We start from the raw sequence: 20,035 nt of genomic DNA on the forward strand, positions 1-20,035 counted from the left end.
ATCTGCTGTGCCAGTGGTTGGAGGTGGTCTGCCCATTCTTCCTTGGAGGAATGTTTTGTGTTTGGTTTCCCACAGGGTTAGAGACTCATGTTCGAATCCTGTAGAGTTGGAATTCTCTTTTGGGAGAAGACAACATTGTCATTTTATTTCACAGTCAGACATATATAATTGTATGGATAATTATTTTCAGCTCAACTGGATAGGCCTATTCTTAATTTCTTAGTTAGCCTAACTTGTCAACTACATAACATCACCATTACACGTTCCAACAGTGTGGAACCTGAGTCTAACTCCTGAGCATTATACATTGTAGATGATTGTAGATTTTGTTCTAAAGCAGAGTATATGAAATAGTTACAGTCACAGGTTACAGTAGAAGTGTGATTTCAATCAATACCCAGGCTGTAGTGCACACCTGATGGAAACACCCTCAAGAGGGATGGAGGGGAACGGTTGAAAGAGGAGGAGGGACAAGGCAATGGAATTTGGTGACTGGTGGGGGGAGAAAAAAACCAGGAAGTTAAACAAATTAACATACGGGTAGGCTGGGGAGGAAACAAAACAGTATCGGGAGCGAGCGTTGAAACTAACTAAAAAAAACAAGTTCGTAAAGATTTTACTATCACCCATTTGCCCAAGACAACTTCCACCGCCGTCGTCAGGAGACAAGGGTGTCGTATTTTCAGACAAAATGGACATAGATCCGGTAAGTGAGAATTTAAAGAAACGCAACCTGTGTGTTTCTAGGTTGTCTTCATGTTTAGAGCTCAGGTGGTGCAACAAGTGTTTGTTTTTCCTTCTCCATCTTGTTTGTTGGACTTTGCAAACGTATTTTGAACACCTTGCAGCACATTGCTGTTAGATGTCCATGCTTGCTTTCGCCACCACAATCTATAATTAATTGTTATGCATTTGCATTTTGCAACGTTACATGAGATGATGAGACCACAGAGAGGACGTATAGTAGGCTAGCCCGGACAACAGGCCTCTTTACAGCCACTACGGCAATTCAAACTTTATCTTTATTGGCTTGAACATAAATCTGGTGTTTCGAGTAACATCGTCGCCACAACATATTTTGGTTGTAAATATTTTATAGTTTACGTAGCGTATATTGACAATTCAATAAAACACATTTAAAGTTCACATTTTCAGCAGATCAAATATACTAAGATTTGGTTTGGTGTGCACGATGATGATCAGACTTTGTCTCAGTGTTTCCTTTATTTTTTATTATGTTTTAAATAAAATAAACATAAATCATACATCACATACAGTGTATTAAATGCTTATGCTTCCAATGTGCGCTATGCTAAATGATGACAGACTCAGTGCTGTGGGAAAATGATATGCTCTCATTTGTGGAGGTTTAGACAACCTTTGAACTGTGGTGGTGGCGGTGGCACGATTTCTCTGCTGAGAGGAAGTCCAAAATCAACACAGTCATTCTTTCCAAAAGACTGTTTGTCCATTACATGCACAAAAAATATCTGCATGTTATTCTAACTCTTGGGTGTACAAATGTATGTGTGTACAAATTATGGACCCGTAAGGTTCCATTTTGTTCACACTTGAGTTACAAATGCATAAATGAACATGTACACTTCAATACATTAGAAATAGAGTCCAGAGGGAAAAATCTATAAATAATTATTCAGGTGCTGAACAAAAACAGGATTGAAGGAAGTCCCCACACTGTTCTACATCTCCCAATTATTGTTTTATTTTTATTAAACATTATTATTATGGTTTTAAATAAAACTACTTGGGAGCTGTAGAACAGTGTGCGCAGACTTCCTTCCTTTAATTCTAGACATGAAACATCCCTTCTCTAACAACCCTGCATTCTCAGATATGTTAAAATTCATGAATGGGTCACATTTAAACAGAAGAAGTAGTCACATTCGTAGCTGTCTGAATCTTATTAAAAGTAAACTAATGTTCCTCGGGGTCTTTTGTCAAGACTTTGCTCTCTTTTGCATTAAATTCACACTGCATCGAGTTTGTGGTGTCAGTGTGACTGCTTCATTTATAACATTCTTCTTCATTTATAACTCTTCCTCGTGATTGTCACCATCTTCCTGATATTGGCGTCCCCTTGTCTTGGAAAATGGAAACCAAGTACATCATATACCTATTTGGGGGAATCATTTCCTTTTGTTTGTTGAATTGATCACTGTTTGAAATTGAATGTAGTCTGTTCATAAAAGTGACACAAGTTTATTATGTAAATCATGTTCATAGAGAGTGAGTGCCATGTTTTTTATTCTAGTTTTAACCACTTAAACCTCTAAACTTGGTAAACTGGACCTGTCTACATCATATATTTACCGAAAATAGCACAACTCGCAATGTAATCGGCTGGTTTTGGCTAATGTGTCCCCGACGTCCCCTTCCCCTGCCCCAGAATGTGGATGCTGGTGTTTAAGTGGTTATTGAAATCGTATTATCGTATTAAGGTTGATGCGGCCTGGTACCAAATTAAACTAAATATATCCCTTGTATTCACAGTGGGCTGTTTTATCTTAGAAAATAACTGAAAACACACGTGACTCATCACATGACTAATTTTTTTATTATTAAAGCGTTACAATTAGGACATCTCAGTTAATGTGCTCACTGCAAGTTACATTACGTCATTCCAAATGTAAGTTGGAATGACAATGAAGTTGACCTGAAGTTAAAACTTGTTTTTCAGGGCATGTTACCGTTTCCTTTTCTCTGATGGAGTTGGCTGACATGCGATAGCAGACCTCATGGAGTTCCTTGTGCCTGTTGGCTAGTTTGGAGAGGGGGAGGGAGCAGTCTTTTCTACAGGAAAGAAAGACAAGAAGGGAGGGAGGAGAGCTGGATGACGTAGCCAAAGCAGCTGGTTTCCCGGAGACAGCTTTGTTTATTGTCTGATGGCGTCACAAAGGTCCTTAGAAGGCCTATAGACATGCACACAGTTGCACATTATGTGTTCCATTAACCGTAAAATGACTACATCCTAATTGAATTTCCATATCATTATAAGCCACCACGTAACAATGACCACATTGCTAAACTATTTTGGTAGGACAGGGACAGGTGTCATTCACATCCATGCAGGTCTGGTGGCTGCACTGTAAACTAACAGGTTGGGCTGGGGGAGTGTCCCAAGTGACACTCTGGCCAACACCAAGTCCGCACACAGACAACAGGCAACTAGAAATATGTTCCTTCCTGATACACATCATTTGATTACCTGCTTAGATACTGGTGGCATGTGAACTTGTCGTAGGTAGAGCTAAAGAAACGCTGTATGCTCAGTTTGCTTTAGTGTTTCCCCTTGACTGACACCTAGTTTGACGAACTGCAGTTACGTTTTGTATATTAGATATGTGAACTATATATAGAAATGAATGCAGTTAATTATACCATATAGTTATATTACCTGTTACCTATCCACTTTGTACCTCGTGGTACATAACATAAGGCCTTCACAAGGCGCTTCCACTTTTCATGGTCAGCAGCTGACTAGTTATAGTTATATTTTATTTTACTTACCAAGTACAGTAGTTGTACAGGAATTTACACGGACAGTGATGCACACTCATTTCTTCCGTGCCCACGTCATTGTAGCTGTTGAGCTGGTATGAAAACACTCTTGAACTCAAGTTTATTTTTGCATTATAAGCCCAGTGGAACAGCACTTTTCAACTAACTTAACTTAGTTAGTTATAAAGTGTTCATTATAAGTTGTTATGCATAATTATATACACTTATGAGTGTTATGAAGCATAAGTGCATTATAATGCATTATAAATGTTCCACTGAGTTGATAATGCATTTGGCCAGCTCTTATACATTTACACATTTTACATGTTATAATAATAATACAAACAACTGTTTAAATACCTTAAGTATTAGTGTGGGTATAACGCATTATAGACCTGACCTAAAGTGTTACGTTAGCACACCAATTTTATCTGAAATCACTAGTATTTTTATGAGCCCATCTAATGTAAATAGTAGCTACGGTATCCTTCCTGGGTTGGTTGTTGGGAGAAATGCGAGTGTGGTTGCTAGCCTATCATCATTAACAAGAATTGAATGTGGTTTTGTAGATCACTGCTATGCATTTTACGAGAGAGACTCTACAATTAATTGGAAAAACAGTAAAATTGTAAAATAGACTGCCGCAGTGTCTCAGTGGCCTCTGGCCTGCAAGCTTTATCAGAACAAAGGGTTCTGTTACTTCTGTATAGAATCAATATTGACCTCAACCCCACTCTTTCCCATTGTCTCTCTCTTTCCCCCTTTTTTACTCCTCTTTCCCCCTCCTTTTCTGTAGGAGCGGAATGCGGCTGGTGCTGAGGTTGCACAGGATAAGGTACAATCCCTGAGGTCCCAGGTGGATGGAGTTAAAGACATCATGACCCAGAATGTGGACCGCATTCTGGCGCGGGGAGAGAGGCTGGACGACCTCATGGACAAGTCAGAAGACTTGCAGGCGGGGGTTAGTAACTTGGTATCTTTTTGTGGGATTTAAAACATCTTGGAGGGGAGGGAAACAATTACAGACTTAACCTCTGGGTTGACTGAGGAGGTAGGGTGGACCCTAACCTCGCGTCACCAGGCTTTCCACCTCGGAGGAAAGTCTGGTCTTTGTTACTAAATCGCTGTGTGAACCGGTCTGGAGCGGATGGTAATTTACATCATGTTGTAGTCATCAGGCAGGGAACCACAACCGGAATAAGAACTACACAAAATAATTCCCCATGATCATAATTTTAGGGCCTACCCAATAAAATGGAATTTCCCTGTGGGATAACAAAGGTATACAGACGCTAAATAGTCTCTGGAAAGTACACTCCCATTTATATTTTAAAAATCTGCAAAAAACTACGCCACAGGGATGTTATTGGGAATGGGTAGGCCCTAAAATTGTGATCGCAGGAATTATTTCCGGTACTTCTGAATCCGGCTTGAATCAGTGACTACAAAATAACGTAAATTACCTTCCACTCCCGACCAGATCATAAACCCGAAAAGGAAGGCTTCCCAGGGTAGGTGGACCTAGCCTGATTATCAGACTGTAGCTTTCTTGAAGATTCAGTCTGACATTGTCTCTTGTCTGAGCGATTTCAAGGGGGAGGCGATTAGAATTTCCCTCAGCCAATAGCCATTGTTGTTGTTTTTCCCTACTTCCTCATGTGTGTCAAGGACTGTCTAAAGAGGACAAGAAGCGAAGACCGTAAGGGCGCCGCCATGTTGATCACATGGTGCTCCATGGAAGGAAAGAAACATGCGCAATGGGCTTTATGCAGCCTTGGTCTGCAACTGCGCATGTTCCTTTCCTTCCATGGAGCACCATGTGATCAACATGGCGGCGCCCTTGCGGTCTTCGCTTCTTGTCCTCTTTAGACAGTCCTTGATGTGTGTTGCGCTGTGTGATGACGCTGAAAATGGGCCTCGGCGCTGATTGGTTAGACCCACCCCCACCACCAATTCTCATTAGATAATACATTTTTGTACCGAAGAAATTATAGGTTCACAGTGCAACACCAGACCAAGAGATGCAGTCCACTCAGAGAGTGGGCGGGGTCTTTGGGCTTGATCCAGGCTAAGGTGGACCCCAGTTGCAGTGCTTTGCCAATTTTACATTCGATTTGGCAGCAATTGTAAATTATCTCCCCTTTTTGAGATCTTGGGCCCTCCAGTCACAGGCAGGGGTTGTCGTCTCTGTGTGATGTAGAGCCAGAGTAAAAGATAACTCGTCTTTGATGCCTAAATGTATTCACCACGGGTGTACTTGGTAGGGTGCTGCTATCTTGGACAAACAGCTGAGCCAGAATGGGCTCTTGTGGAGCATATTACCTCTAATTGCTGAATCTTACCATAAACTTGATGTTAGTTACATCATTTTTATACTCAAAGAGCTATTCCTTTGATGGTACACGACACTTGTAAATTGCCATTTGTAACCATGAAAGTAGGGCCAAAAGTTGGCATCAGGTTGTGCCACGAAATGGAACACTTGTATCCATTTTCTGTATAAAATACAGTAACAGAAAATGGCTACAGGCTGTATTATGCAGTAAATGGATACGGATTCTTAGGTTTGAATATAGGGTTTTTTTCAGCATTTTATTTATCTTATCTATATGGTTAATGTACAGTGTACTCAGTCGTACAACAGTGTGTGTTGTGCATCGGAAATAGCCGATCTACAAGCCCACAAATGTGTTGCGATGTGATGCATCATGCATAGTGAGCTTGTAGATCTGCTAATCTCACATGTTGTGTAATGTTTTTTGTAGTCCCTTTTGGGTTAATGGTAGGAGTGGTAGCTATGTGGTCATCAGAAATCATTTATAAAAGCTGGAGGCAGCTAGTTACATGGTGTGGCTCTGTAAGAGACAAGTGAAAACGTGCAAATGAAAACTTCTGTATATGCAGAAAAAAAACAATCGCACAAGCTGCAGACATTTGGCAGCAGTTTTGTTTTTCTTTTTTTCTAGTTTCTTTTCACAAATGAATGCCCTACTTTGTCATACGACGCAACAGAGTGAAAATAGCCAATCTTCAAGCTCACAATACGTTGCGAGTGACGCATTGTTGGCTTGTGGATGTTTTCAGTACATTGGATCCATTAGAACATGAGTTGTTTTCTGATATTTTCAGTACATTGGATCCATTGGAACATGGGTTGTTGTCTGAAGTGTAACAATTTTAGACTTGCAAGGTTTCCGCCAGACAACGATTTGGTGACATAATCTCACAACCACATCCTGCTGTCTCTCCATATTTGGTCAGACTCAAGACTGACGTCATCATCAACATGATCACGTCCACAGATCCAAATGGGAGTCACAGAGTTATTGGACCTGGTCCTGTTTTCTAGTTTGCTTCCACTGAATTAATTTCTGTAATGCTGTAATGTTTAGTTTGGCATCAGCAATATGATTTTGTGCTTTTAGATCCGATTAGGAGGATGTTTTTCTTCATGTAACAGACAGGTCTATGTTGTAGGCCTGTACTAGACGGCTTGGTGCCATGCCGTAATGTTGTAAAGTAAAGTTGATGCTTAAACACAGTATCTCTACCCCCCCCCTGTGTTCCTCACCAGGCCCAGCACTTTAAGCAGACGTCACAGAAGGTGGCTCGCTCCTACTGGTGGAAGAACGTCAAGCTGGTTGTGGTGATTGTGGTAATCGTGCTCATCATCATCCTCATCATCATCCTCCTGGCCACGGGAGTCATCCCTGTCGGCTCTCCTGTCCCCCCTATCACCCCCACCAAAAAGCCAACATTACCCCCAGGCGCAGAGTAAACGCACATACATTTCTATTCTACGTCACACAAAAAAGTATCCATATACTGTAAATTGTTCATGTAAAAACCTGTAAATCCGTTCTTTCACCTCTTTATTCCACTGATCAATATTTTATCTTATTTATTTTGCTATAATGGAAGATCTCAATTTAATCAAGTTGAATCAAGGACAGAGACCTCTGACTTTGAAAATGTTCACCTTTTGAGACTTCTAAAACCCTTTCTAACACCATATTATTTGGTTCCTAATCGGCACACCAATTTTTACACAACAATTAGTTTCAAATTATTCGCAATTTTTACTTTTACTGAGGATGCAAGGTTTTTTTCGGACAGTTGCACAGTATGCATTTGAATGTGACATGTATAGGTTAAAATGGTGAATGTGGTTTCCTCCGATCTCATAGTTTTCCGTTTAATGAATTTGTATATGGCCTGTTTGCACATTTTTAAAGTCAGTATGTCGCCAGTCACTGTGCAACCTGTGTGTTGTCGTAACTTTTTTGGTGTGTTAGTTTTCTGCCTGTCCAAATATATACACATGAAAAAATCTGAGTGAAAAATGGTCCCTTGGGTTTAAGATTTTATTTTTCCGCGAATGATCAACTAAATAGCCAATGCAATTTTGAACTTCTGCTTAGGTTTCATGGGCTAACAAGATTCATGTGCTCCATGGATTGACCATGTATAGTATATTACTTAAATAAAAGAAAGGAATATTATATCACATCAAAGTCATAGCCATGATTTTGATCTATTTCACATTATTATCAACACTGCCTTTGCTGTGAGCAGCAATATCAGATTAGTTTATGTGAAATATATCAAACCAGAAATGCAAGATTTGTGAAATTGTGCTGACATGGTTGAATAATCAATCATCTGTTAACTTTTAACTTCTCTTGTTCATCCTTTTGTCTGAATTTTAACTAATAGTAGAGATGTCATCAGCAAGGGGGCTCTGGTACAAATGTTGAGTCACCTGGGTGTACTGTACAAGCCAGTCCATAGTTCTTTTGTCCTTGCTTTTTGTCTTTTGAACTTTCCTTTGTCCAACAAGGTCTCGGATATTATTGCCCAGCTTGGCTTTAATTCCAGATGCGTGTTTGGTCACTGTATATCGCCTTTTCCCTCGCTTATCAGAAGCACTCCGCTTCTGCTTTTAACCTCAACTGCAGAATGGCCTTGTTCTCCTTCCACTGGTCCTTGAAGTCAGTGGAGAACTCATGCCAGGCAGTGAAGATGAAGCCTATTTGAAACAAACTCTTCCAGCCAGACAGCTGTGAGAGATTATGTAGCATTTTTAGCAATGTCTCCCCCTAGTGTGAAAACTAATGGGCACATTTGCTATTTAAAGTACCAAAATTATATGGCATGTTACACATGATCAGATTGGTCAGATTAAGATTATTATTAAAGTTTCCGCAAACAATATATCTGCAGATCAGTAAGCATGGCGTAAAATGTCATTACTTTGTTTTTAGTCCCAAAGAATGCTGGAGAAAAAGAGGACTGTCCAAAAGTGTCCATGTCAGTCCAAACTCCAAAGCAACTGTTCTAAAACCTCGGGTTTAAAGAGGTCTCAAACTTGTACATAATGAAAGTCCTCACCCATTTGTATATTTGTAATGGCCCTTAACCTCAGTGTTAAAGAAAGTATATATTCTTTAGTGTATTTATTTTAAGGTCTTTGTTTTCCACACACACACACACATGTATATGTACCGGTATATATATATGCCGTATCTTTCAAATCTTGTTTTCTTTTATATGCATATTGGAAAATGAAGGGGTAGTGTATGATGTAGAAATACTTATTCTTTAGATAAATTAATTCTAAACTTATGTCTATTCTGAGACAAGATAGGCACTTCACATGAAAATTACAGAACATCAACACAACATATATTGTTCATTATGACAGTCATGAACATATGTTTTAACAGGGATTTGTTTCAAATCCTTTTTAAGAGGTGAACCAAATGTACTTCATACCAGAATCCATTGTCTGTTGTATTTTAGTATAGGGGAAATGCTTGCCACAGGTCACACCTACTGTATTTTTAGACTAATATAATTAACTTATCTTGATTCTGATGTTGGTAGTTTAATCTAAAATAAAATAGTATTGCCTTGCACATGTTTATTGCTTTCATTTCTTTGGTTTTAAATAGCCAGTTTACTATATATTTGTCATGCCTTGAGTATTATTGATTCTCCAAGAAATGGTTGTTTTATTTGAGTTCATAACACCCCAAAATCTGTGTAATGCAAATAATACCCTATTGGCCTGAATATAAGACTGTTATTTTCCAATGGAAATATACAAAAAAAACTGGGTCGTATTATAATCGGGGACTAGACTATTTGACATTCAATGTTATTTTTCCACAAATTAGTCTTGAAAAATGGGGGTCGTCTTATTATCAGTCGTCTTATATTTGGGACAATATGGTATTATTTATTATCTTTCTAGTATTATCCCTCATTATTGAGTCACTACAATGTTTTTGGGGGTACTTGTTTACACTTTACACTTATGTTGGATAACACAAGAGGGCGACAGAGTAATGCTAATAGAATGGATGGTAGTGTTGTGATGTTGCTCACACTGGCAGATACAAAAGATACAGTCTACCTTCATTTTCAATGTAAGCCGGCAGCATGAAGATACAAAGCTACATTCGATGTTTGTAGCTGTTACAAAGCTACAAATATGTTGAGTAGGCTTCAACTTCAGCTACAAAGCGACAGATATGCTGTGTATATTTTGTATCTGCCAGTGTGAATGCAGTATATAAAAAAGCGCCTTTGAGCATTTGTCATGTTTCCTGATCATAACCCAAATTAGTGCATGATGAGGTTACATTTTTGATTTTGAGGTGATTTAAGTTTCTATTCTATATGGCTATGTCACTCTTTATTATAGGCCTATTAGAGCAGGGCTTCTCAACATTTTAGTTACTCGAGGCCTACCACCTGGGTAGGCTGTGTGAAGATGGTCACGGCCTATGCACCCACATACCAATTTCCAAAATACATTTTATACTTGTATATAAGGGGTATTATTGCAAACTATTGCTATGTTGCTGTTATTTTTGCATGTGTTCTACAAAACAGGTCATCATTATTATGTTTGCATAATGATAGTTTTGATAGATTTTCAACCTTTTGTGACTCAGGGCCTATACCTCTAATAATTAGAGCAATGATATTGACATGGCCTTTCTCTCTACGACTTGTCACTTTGACACACAGACACTCTCTCTCTGTCTCTGTCTCTCTCTCTCTCTCTCTCTCTCTCTCTCTCTCTCTCTCTCTCTCTCTCTCTCTCTGTGTGTGTGTGTGTGTGTGTGTGTGTGTGTGTGTGTGTGTGTGTGTGTGTGTGTTAGTTAGCCTATTTATGCATGTCATTACAGATTATGTATTAGCCTATTTATGCATTACCCATGGATCTGCTGTCTTTAAAAAACTGTGACAAAACACATTGACAATGTATTCACATGAGTTCCCAGAAAAACAACAATAGGAGCCCATTTATCAGCAATGAGAAATCTCAGTGGATTTCAGCTTGTCAGCCAGTCATGCGGATGTGAGTCCAACACCGTGCAATTGGACAATGATGTAGAGAGAGAGTGTGGTAGGCATGGTCAATATGGCCTTTGTGTGGATCTGCCAAAAAAGAGCCCCATTGTTGGGTGGGACTTCTGAGACTATTAGCTCCAGGCGACCTGCTACAGAATAATATGAGGCATATGATGAGTAATATGGTTTTATTTGTATTCCGAAATGGTAATGTAAACATGTTTGCTATAGCCTGTATTGCCATCCTGTAGAGGAGAGTAGCCTACATGATGGACTTAAGTCTTTCTTTTTTTTTACCCAGTGTCAATTATCTAATCATCATTATGTAATCCTGGGCGCTATACTTCCTCTGCCAACCTGGGGAGGGCAGCGGACTGACCTCATGCTTCCTTCTATGCATGAGGAGGCTAAGCTGCTTCTTTTCACCTGACAGGGGGAGCTTCCCCGGTTGGGCGTATATAGGAACACGTTATTCCAACCAGTTCCTTTCCCATCCATCAGGCGCCCCAGCTAGCCAGGGGGAGGTAGTTTAGAGACCAGGATTACTGCATGTTTTTTGTGAGGGTACCTACCCTACGGGACACGGGGAGAACATGCAAACTCCACAAAGAAAGGCCCTTTCGGCAACCCCGCCTCAGGTATGGGCACTGATGACACGGAGGAGAGAACACCCCCCAGCAGGAATCGAACCCAGGACCTTCTAGCTATGAGGTGTCAGCACTACCGACTGTGCCACCGTGCCGCCTGACTTAAGTATTTTTAAGACATCTTTAATTTCGTTATCCTTGCTTTAGTCTGTGATTTCTAGTCTCCTAGTCTGGAAATTATACAAAGAATATAATTTCATAATTGAATTGACAAAAGTAATTGGTAATATGCTGGCTTTACTTTAGCCACTGGCATTTCACAGAATATTTGGGAAGAAATGGTTATCTGGGTAATTTTCCTACATGATAACTTTTGGTCAGATATTGTCACAACAACCGTTGTGTGTAAGAAGCTTACAGTATCTGTTCACTTAAAATCCAACAGGACCAGGATTTCCCCTGCCTCTGTTTATGAAGCCAGGTAATCAGTGGTATCTGATTAAGTCAATGTTGTTTCAGTAAAGGTTTTACAGTAAAGGTTTTACAGTGAATGGTATATTTCACCAAGCTGTTACTATTTAAGACTAACCAAGCCATGGCTATAGTTTAAGTCTTAAGAGAGGAGATAAATTGTCTGTATAACGTGATGTTAGGAACTCGCGTCCTTATAGCAGTTGTCTTAGAATTGAATTTTGAATTTTCCAACCAACCTAACCCTTTATAAGTTATTTCATAATGAACATCTCCGTCTGAACCTTACATGAACCTTACATGGGAAAAGTACTCAGAGTTTTTACTTAAGTAACAGTAGGCCTATCAATACTGCAGTATAGAAAAACTCCATTTACAGGTCTGTGCCGGCCTAGCAGTCCGGGCACCTATATAGGCTGGTAATCCAGCCTTACAGCGTATTGCGGTCCCATCCCGACGACCTTTGCTGCGCGTCTTCCCCCCCATCTCTCTCCCTGTTTCCTGTCAACCTACTGTCTATGAAGTATCAATAAAGGCAAAAAATATCTTAAAGTAAAAGTCCAGAATTAAAAATGTACAAAGATATTGGCATCAAAATGTACTTAAAGTACCAAAAGTAAAAGTATTCAGAATGTCCTGTCTCAAGTTGTCAAATGTATAAAGAATCTTTTGAAAATAGCAGATCTACAAGCTCAGAATGTGTCACATCATGAGCTTGTAGATCGGCTATTTTCAAATGGCCGAATTGAAGTGGTGATGTATGTTTAGTGATAATCAAAATCTACAAAGAAGGTAACTAAAGTTTTCAAATAAATGTAGTGGAGTAAAATTGTGGATCTGAGATGTAATGGAGTAGAAGTGAAAGTATTGGAAACTCAAAATGTTACTTAAATACATGTATTTAAGTAACATTTTGAGGTACTTTTCCAATTTTTGCAGTACTTGATGTAGCCTACTTTGTTACTTTACACCACTGTGCGTATGTGATGTTTAATTTTAATTCTAAGAAATACAGTGTGCTGCCACATATTGTGACATGCAACTGTTTTAGTATCAGTGAATGCCAGAAAGAAGGAAGGAAGGGATAGATCTGAAGGGGTGATGCAGTCCATTTGGATGTGGCCCCAGAACCAGCCCCCCTGAGATGGTTGTGGATGAGCACCTCTGCACCAGGTGCAGAGGTGCTCATCCACAACCATCTCATAACCATCTCATAAATACCTCTACAAGAGTCTAAAACTTAGTCTAGGATAGAATTATTTTGTGTATTAATCATGTATGATCTTTAAAATATCCGATAAAATTCATAAAAGCATCTCATGAATGTTTGCAATTTTAAAGGTTTTCTCAGACACACAACATCCTCTCAAAGCCTACTTTACATTAATTTGGCTTGACATAATATATAGGGCAATAGATTTCACGGCCAGTTGCACTTTATCATGATAATATAATATAACTGAATGGGGATTAAAATTGGGGAGATTCCAGGGGCCTTTGGAAATTTGGATGATAGACGCATTGATTTTTAACTTGATAGCAGATGATGTTTGAAATGTTTGACATGATATAGCCTGTGATGTGACAGTGACATTCACATATGTAGAATATTTGAATGAACTTCAAATTAGGCCTATATACTAGTACTTACAGTCACTTTATTTGTTTATCAGTGAATTCAATTCAGTAGGCTATAGGCTGAGTGGATAATCCGATATATGTAATGTATTTTAACATTAATTCGTCTTGATTTCTCTGTCACGAAGAACTCTTCTTTGGTGTGCTTTTTGGCCGAGTAGCGTCGTTGAATAGTGAATACACAGACGAAGCTTGTTGTAAGGAATCTTAATTGTGCATCTGACGCAAAGAGATACAATGGAGTTGTGTTCTCAGCTTGTTACCTCCGTATCCGCGGGGCGGGGCTGTTCTACCTCGCTTTAGTGCCCAGTGCCCACTGCCCAGTTCACCAGTCCCCACTTCGTTTTAGTGTAGCACTGCACCTATTTTTTTTTTTTACAGTCTATGCACTGCACACAGCAGTAACAGCACCTATTTTCTACAGTCTTGGACAGCACACAAGGACACCCATTACTTTGAAAAGGCTATACCTTCTGCAGTATTTTTGTATTATTTTAATTTCTTTAAAGTTGACTACACCCGTGCTGGTTTTAGGGTTTAGCCCTTAGGCTTACATGAGGTAATGCGCTACAGTTCGTCCACTGGGACTGGGCTGCTTTGGCACTGTCTGTCTCTTCCACAACATATCCCGACCCATTCCACACTCCTTCTTTGATCATCATCATAAACACACACAATTACAACAAACAAGTAAAAAGTCCTGGTTATTATCTATTTATGTGCTCACATTCCTCTGCCCCGCAAAAGAGACTGTAACTTAATACGGTAGATTCGTGAGGTCCCACTCCCACACCGCGATGTCAGTCATGCAGTTGGCTGGTTTAGTTGGTGTGTTGATCAGATAAGGATGTGGGTGGTGTCAACCAGGCCAGCTGAGCCCACTACCCCGCCGACAGTCACACTCACAACTGAACTGCTCAACTCAACTGAAGTGAAACTAAGTCGAGGAAAACAGGGCAGTAAAAGGGCTACAAAGAACGCCGCTCGCAGCGGTGCGGTCGTGCGGAAGTGAAAGTAGGCCTATCGTGTGAAAGTTTTATTCTAAGCTCAAGCGCTTCAAATGATTCGGTGACAAAGTCGGACAGAAATAAAGTTTGTGACGCGCGAGAGCAATGGTAAGTGCATTTCATTTCTAATACGTTTGTGCGTATGCATTGTAGCCTGGGGCTGTTGTTTGTTGTGCAAGTCAAGTTTATATCGACAGTAAAGTAGTACTAAAGGATTTTACTGTTTTAAATACTTTTGTATTATATGCAGCCTATAATGCTAAACAGTTGTGCACTAGTGACTATAGAGGGCAAAGTCCTCAAAGGTGATAGCGTGCATCAGGGACCACTGACCACCAGTGAGGTGAAGAGAACTTCACCATCACATCATGCTCAATACAATCACAACAAAATCCGGTTGATAAATTCAACCCGGTCTCACCCGGTACTTTATTTCCTCCCCGTTCACTTCTATGAGACCGGGTTGGATAAATTATAAGACTATACTAAAGTAGTCTATAACGGTGTAAACACATTAATATGAATAGTTGTTGTCTTGTTGATGATGATGATGATTAGTTTTTTGACCAACTATAGCGAGTCTAATTGAGGGTAGGCGACATGGGAAATGTAAAATGTAAAAAGAAATGTCCAAAAAAATGTATAGCCTATGTTATTATTTTTCTCAAGGAAAATCATTCGAAAATGGCAGATCTACAAGCTCAGAACCATCATGACGTATCACGTTGTGAGCTTGTAGATCTGCTAATTTTTGCTATCTCTGTATGAGGCGGATGTGTATTGGGATGAATTGGGATTTGGTAGGAAAATGCCAGGTCCACTCATTCTGGGTACTGGATAGAGGGGGAGGGAGTGAAGGAAGGAAGCTAGGCACTCGAATGGGCAGTTCCTGAGCTAAGTCAATGCTCGTTTACCTTTTAACACTTTTGTTCAAATATTATGCCTAGCTATATAGGCTAATTTGAAAACCTTCAAAATAAATAATCAACTTCTGAACTGACTTCTTGCACCATGTCTTCTCATTATATACTACATTTGCTTGTGTAAGGTTATGGGACAGTCTGCGGAAATGGGGTGAATTATGAATCCACTCAAGATGCTGAGGTCGTACTTGTTTTGTACTGTCGGTTGGTTTCCTGTCCATGTCAAAAGGCTAAGCATCGTAGCCTTGACTTTCTGAGACACACATTTCCCCCCTGGCTACAGATGGCAAAATGTCATGGAGAAGTCAGGACACAAAATACTCTGGGGTCCAGCTATTTCTCAACATATCCTGCTCTAGTTTCTTATCAATCTATGTAGAGGCCTCAGGCTCAGAGGCATGCATTCTTCCTGGATATGGCTTGTTTGTTGTTAAGAATCAAGTGGGCTGCCTGCCATAGGAAACCTGCCTGGCAACTTTTTGTTGTCACCGATTGGCTACGCAAGTGCTCTCTGTTCTTCTCCTGCAATGTCACTCTATCTCAGTGGTTCTCAAACTCTATAGCACACTGCTGTGCCTGGGAATTTGTACGAATTTGCAGGTGTGGGCCAGTGGGACTGGGAGAAGGAGAGCGCCTGTAAGAACTTGTTTTGCTAGAGACCAAAAGTTTGAAAAACCACTGCTCTGGCTCATTGCAGGAAACCACTTTTGGTATTGACCATTCAATTCCAAGGAGCTTTATTGGCATATAAAACAAACGTGTCACAATAAAATAAAAACAGTTGAAAATGGGGAAAGTATATACAGTTGGAGGGGGTACAGTATTTTGTAAACAGAGCTAGCCTATGTCACATTGCATCGTTATGTACATGTTATAACAGGGTATAAAGCTTTTTTGAAACAAATAGCAGGACTTTTTTTGCAGCCAGTCACTGTGGGACAAATGGCAGCATTTTTCTCAGAGCTATTTAAATAGCTGTGTACTGGTAACACCTGTTTGGTCTTTTGTCCAGGAGAATGGGAGGAGCCGCCTGCAACAGACCCAGGAGGAGGTGGAGGACGTTAGGGTCATCATGTTGGACAACATCAACAAGGCTAGTGAGAGGGAGAGCAAGCTCGGCGAACTGGAGGACAGGGCTGATGAGCTCCTGACCAAGGTACAAGTTTAAGGTTTTATTGTCACAACCATCACATTTGTTCTGCAGCACCATGAAGTCGGACAGCCGGTAGAGTGCGTTTAGACTTTAGTCGGGATAAAGAGGGTCCCCGGTTCGCATACCGTCTCCGGTCTATGTGTCCCTGAGCAAGACAAAATGCATATGTTTCACGTATGTGCCAAATATGGACCCCGGCCTCCAAGTCTCAGGGTAGACACTCTAACCCCAAGGCCACACGGTTGGTACAGTGGGAGTATGGACTGGTAAATTGAACAGGGTTGATAGAATACTATGAGAGTGGAAATAAGTTATTTGTGTAGCCTTACTTAAAAATCACACCCTTATGAAGTGAGGGGCGCTCTTATCATCATACATCATCATCATACACCATTTAATTCTGGCCAATATTTGCACAAACACTCAAAACTGGCCATTCATTGTCAATGGCATTCAATGTGTGTGTTTGCACAAACACTCAAAGCTATCCATTCATTGTCAATGGCATTTAATGTTTGTGTTAGGACAATGTTTGTGTTTACACAAACCCTCAATGCTGGACATAGGAGTCCTCAAAAATATGTTTGCAGTTGCACTCAATATTACGGGATCAGTGTGGAAGTCCCTGGGTTGAACTGACAAATATTATAAGCCCGTTCGCCTATCCGTAGCTGCTGGATGGAGTAGCTAATGAGGGATCCAAAAAAGTAATTGCAACACTATTACCTCTTCCTCACTGAAAACACAAAGAATACTTTGGTATGGTATTTAAATCATATAAGAAAGGTAAGCAATGTAAGTCAATGTAAGATAAGAATCAAAACTTTTACTGTTACTCCTCCAACTTAGTGCAAGACGCAAATAACGGTATAACCACAGGTAGACAGTCTAGAGTAGACTGGACATGATGATTACATGATAGGCTTTGATTAAAGGCTGCGTGAGCACTAGTTTTCAACTTACTGTTTACTACAGCTTTTAGGGGTCTTGAAAGAGCCCAGGGAATCAACTAGGAAATGTCATCTTGATGTCTATAAATACACCTTAGGTGGAGCTAGATGGGAAAACAAATGTACAATTTGCATCCTGATTGTGCTTTATGGGGCTATTTTTAGAAAGGTATTTCCTATTGTTTCCTAAGATGAATGAAGTTAACTGGTCTCCCTGGGTATGACTGAGTATGTCCAGGACATGCCACGAGGCGCATGTCCGTCCGGGGGTCAGTTAAGGGGGTCACCTCTTTCCCACATTGGCCTGTTATATGATCGTGCAGTTATAAGGATGGATGGCCTGCCTGTTTGAGAGAAACTAGCAAACTAGCAGGCATGCCAAGATAACCACTGTTAAATTATAGACAGGCCTTTTAGTTTTATTCTAGAGTGAATAAAGACAGGACAGATGGATTTGAGGGAAGGATGACAAGTGACACAGGTCATGAGCTAGGCCCAACAAGGTTTATTTTTGGTATGCATGTTGACTGATTGAACCACCAGGACATCCCATCTGTGAAATGTAGAAGAACACTGAGAAAATAAACAGACATGAACTACCTATGCAGGAGAATAATTTTCTACAGTGCCTATAATGTTTTCAGTGCCTATGTTTTCTATTGATTGAGACTATTTGAGTTAGTTACTGCTGTTGAATTATAGGACTAAAGTGCAATATGTTAACACAAGCAAGTATCATGTGAGTGTACAGGACACAGGACAAATCCTTAAATAAGAGATTTATAATCTTGATTGTATTTTATGTGCCTTCTTTTTTCAGAGTATGGCCTTTCAAAAGACCACCCAAAAGGTGAAGGAGAAAAAACTTTGGGACAGCATTAAGATGAAAGTGGTGCTGACTGGCGTTGTCGTCGTCGTGGCAGCTGTCATTGTTGGAATTATAATCTATAGCTGTGTCAGTGCGGAAGGAGGCTAAACCTATTGCTAGCAAGTAAAAATTCAGATTTCGGGTCTAAAATGACAGACAAGATGGAAATGATACCAGTGGAGACAGCTGAGAGAAGTATCATGGTGATGATTGGTCAGGCCTGATAGTAAAAAGCTGTCACATACCATGTCAAAACCACTCTTATCATGTCTGTGATGTTTGCTTGTTTAAAGTCATGGTTCCCAGTCTCGGCCATGGGTGCTCCGAGTTCTACTGGTTTTTATTTTAGCCATGACATGAAAACCAGCAGGACTTATTTAGACCTGTGATATCATGGTAACGCAGTTAACAATCTTGCACAATTATAAACTAGCTATATGGGTGCCCAGGATTGAGTTTGAATGCCACTCTTTTTCACTCATGTTGTCAATTGAAATGGTACCGTCGCTAACTCAGCTGCTTTTGTCCTCTTTCTTTAATGGTTACTGTACATCTCTTAACCAGTGCTCTGAGAAGTTGGAATAATGGAACGTAGTATATCTACTTATGGTATCTGTTATTAGTAATGTGTTGAATTGACAGGTTAAAGTCCTAGTCCTAGTATATGCATTTATAGACATGTGTTGCCAATGGCAACACATGTCAATAAATGCATTTTCTATGTTGTTGTATGTATTAACAACATCCACAGAAGAATTACAAAATGTGAAATATTAATTTAACATATGTTTATCATTCAACAGTGGTGGACAGTAGCTAAATGCACATACTTAAGTAGGCTACTTTGTTTTTGTAAGCGCATGACTTTCACTATGCTACATTTGAAATAAAAATATTGTAGTTTTGACTACTACATTTCTAGGAAGGGACTCTTAGAACCCAAAAATAACTATATAAACTATACAAATATAGTGAGAATAGCAGATCTACAAGCCCACAACGCATCACACCATTTACATTATTTTTAAAATGTTTAAAATGTCAATACAGCAATGCTGATATTGCTATATATGTTGATATAAAAAATAATATGTACTTTGTAATTTGTACTTTTGAATACTATTTACTTCAGTATATACGTTGTCCACAACTGTCATTCAATATAAAAAAAAATGCAATGGATCAAGTCAATAATAAATGTTAGGGGACTTACTGTATGTTAAACTCTAGAAGAGTGTTTGAGAGAGTTTGCAGTTGATAAACGTAAGATAAACGTAATATTACCAACTCAAACAAACATGAAGACAAATAAGTAGATGTGTGTGCTGAGTGAATATTATGCTCAATCCAAGGAGTGAGCACTTTGTGTTTTTATTTGCATGTTACCATTTGTGACATTTTTCATCTCAAACTGTCTAAAGGTGTAATGAACAGTATTTGTAAAAAATAAAATAAAAAAGACAATATCCCTCTGTCCTAAGGCACTGTTGTAATAATGCACAACACTGATCAATTCATAGTGTGGTCAAACAAGTCTAAGGCGGTCTCTATGAA

The 20,035-nt window shown here is 39.6% G+C and overlaps 2 protein-coding genes across 2 annotated transcripts; both read left to right on the top strand.

The window, feature by feature from the left end:
- Nucleotides 1–540: 540 nt before the first annotated feature.
- Nucleotides 541–9,437, top strand: vamp8 (vesicle-associated membrane protein 8 (endobrevin)). The gene is made up of 3 exons (XM_080766034.1): nucleotides 541–706; nucleotides 4,316–4,480; nucleotides 7,094–9,437. Exons 1-3 carry the CDS (start codon nucleotides 692–694, stop codon nucleotides 7,295–7,297), a joined length of 384 nt encoding a protein of 127 aa, XP_080622160.1. The 5' UTR covers nucleotides 541–691; the 3' UTR covers nucleotides 7,298–9,437.
- A 4,971-nt stretch (nucleotides 9,438–14,408) lies between these two features.
- Nucleotides 14,409–19,953, top strand: vamp5 (vesicle-associated membrane protein 5). Its single transcript, XM_080766729.1, has 3 exons — nucleotides 14,409–14,695; nucleotides 16,523–16,666; nucleotides 18,434–19,953. The coding sequence occupies exons 1-3, from the start codon at nucleotides 14,693–14,695 to the stop codon at nucleotides 18,587–18,589; spliced, it is 303 nt and encodes a 100-aa protein (XP_080622855.1). The 5' UTR covers nucleotides 14,409–14,692; the 3' UTR covers nucleotides 18,590–19,953.
- Nucleotides 19,954–20,035: the final 82 nt, after the last annotated feature.

The sequence above is a fragment of the Protomyctophum bolini genome, assembly GCF_963924005.1.
Source record: "Protomyctophum bolini genome assembly, chromosome: 6".
NCBI classification, from domain to species: Eukaryota; Metazoa; Chordata; class Actinopteri; order Myctophiformes; family Myctophidae; genus Protomyctophum; species Protomyctophum bolini.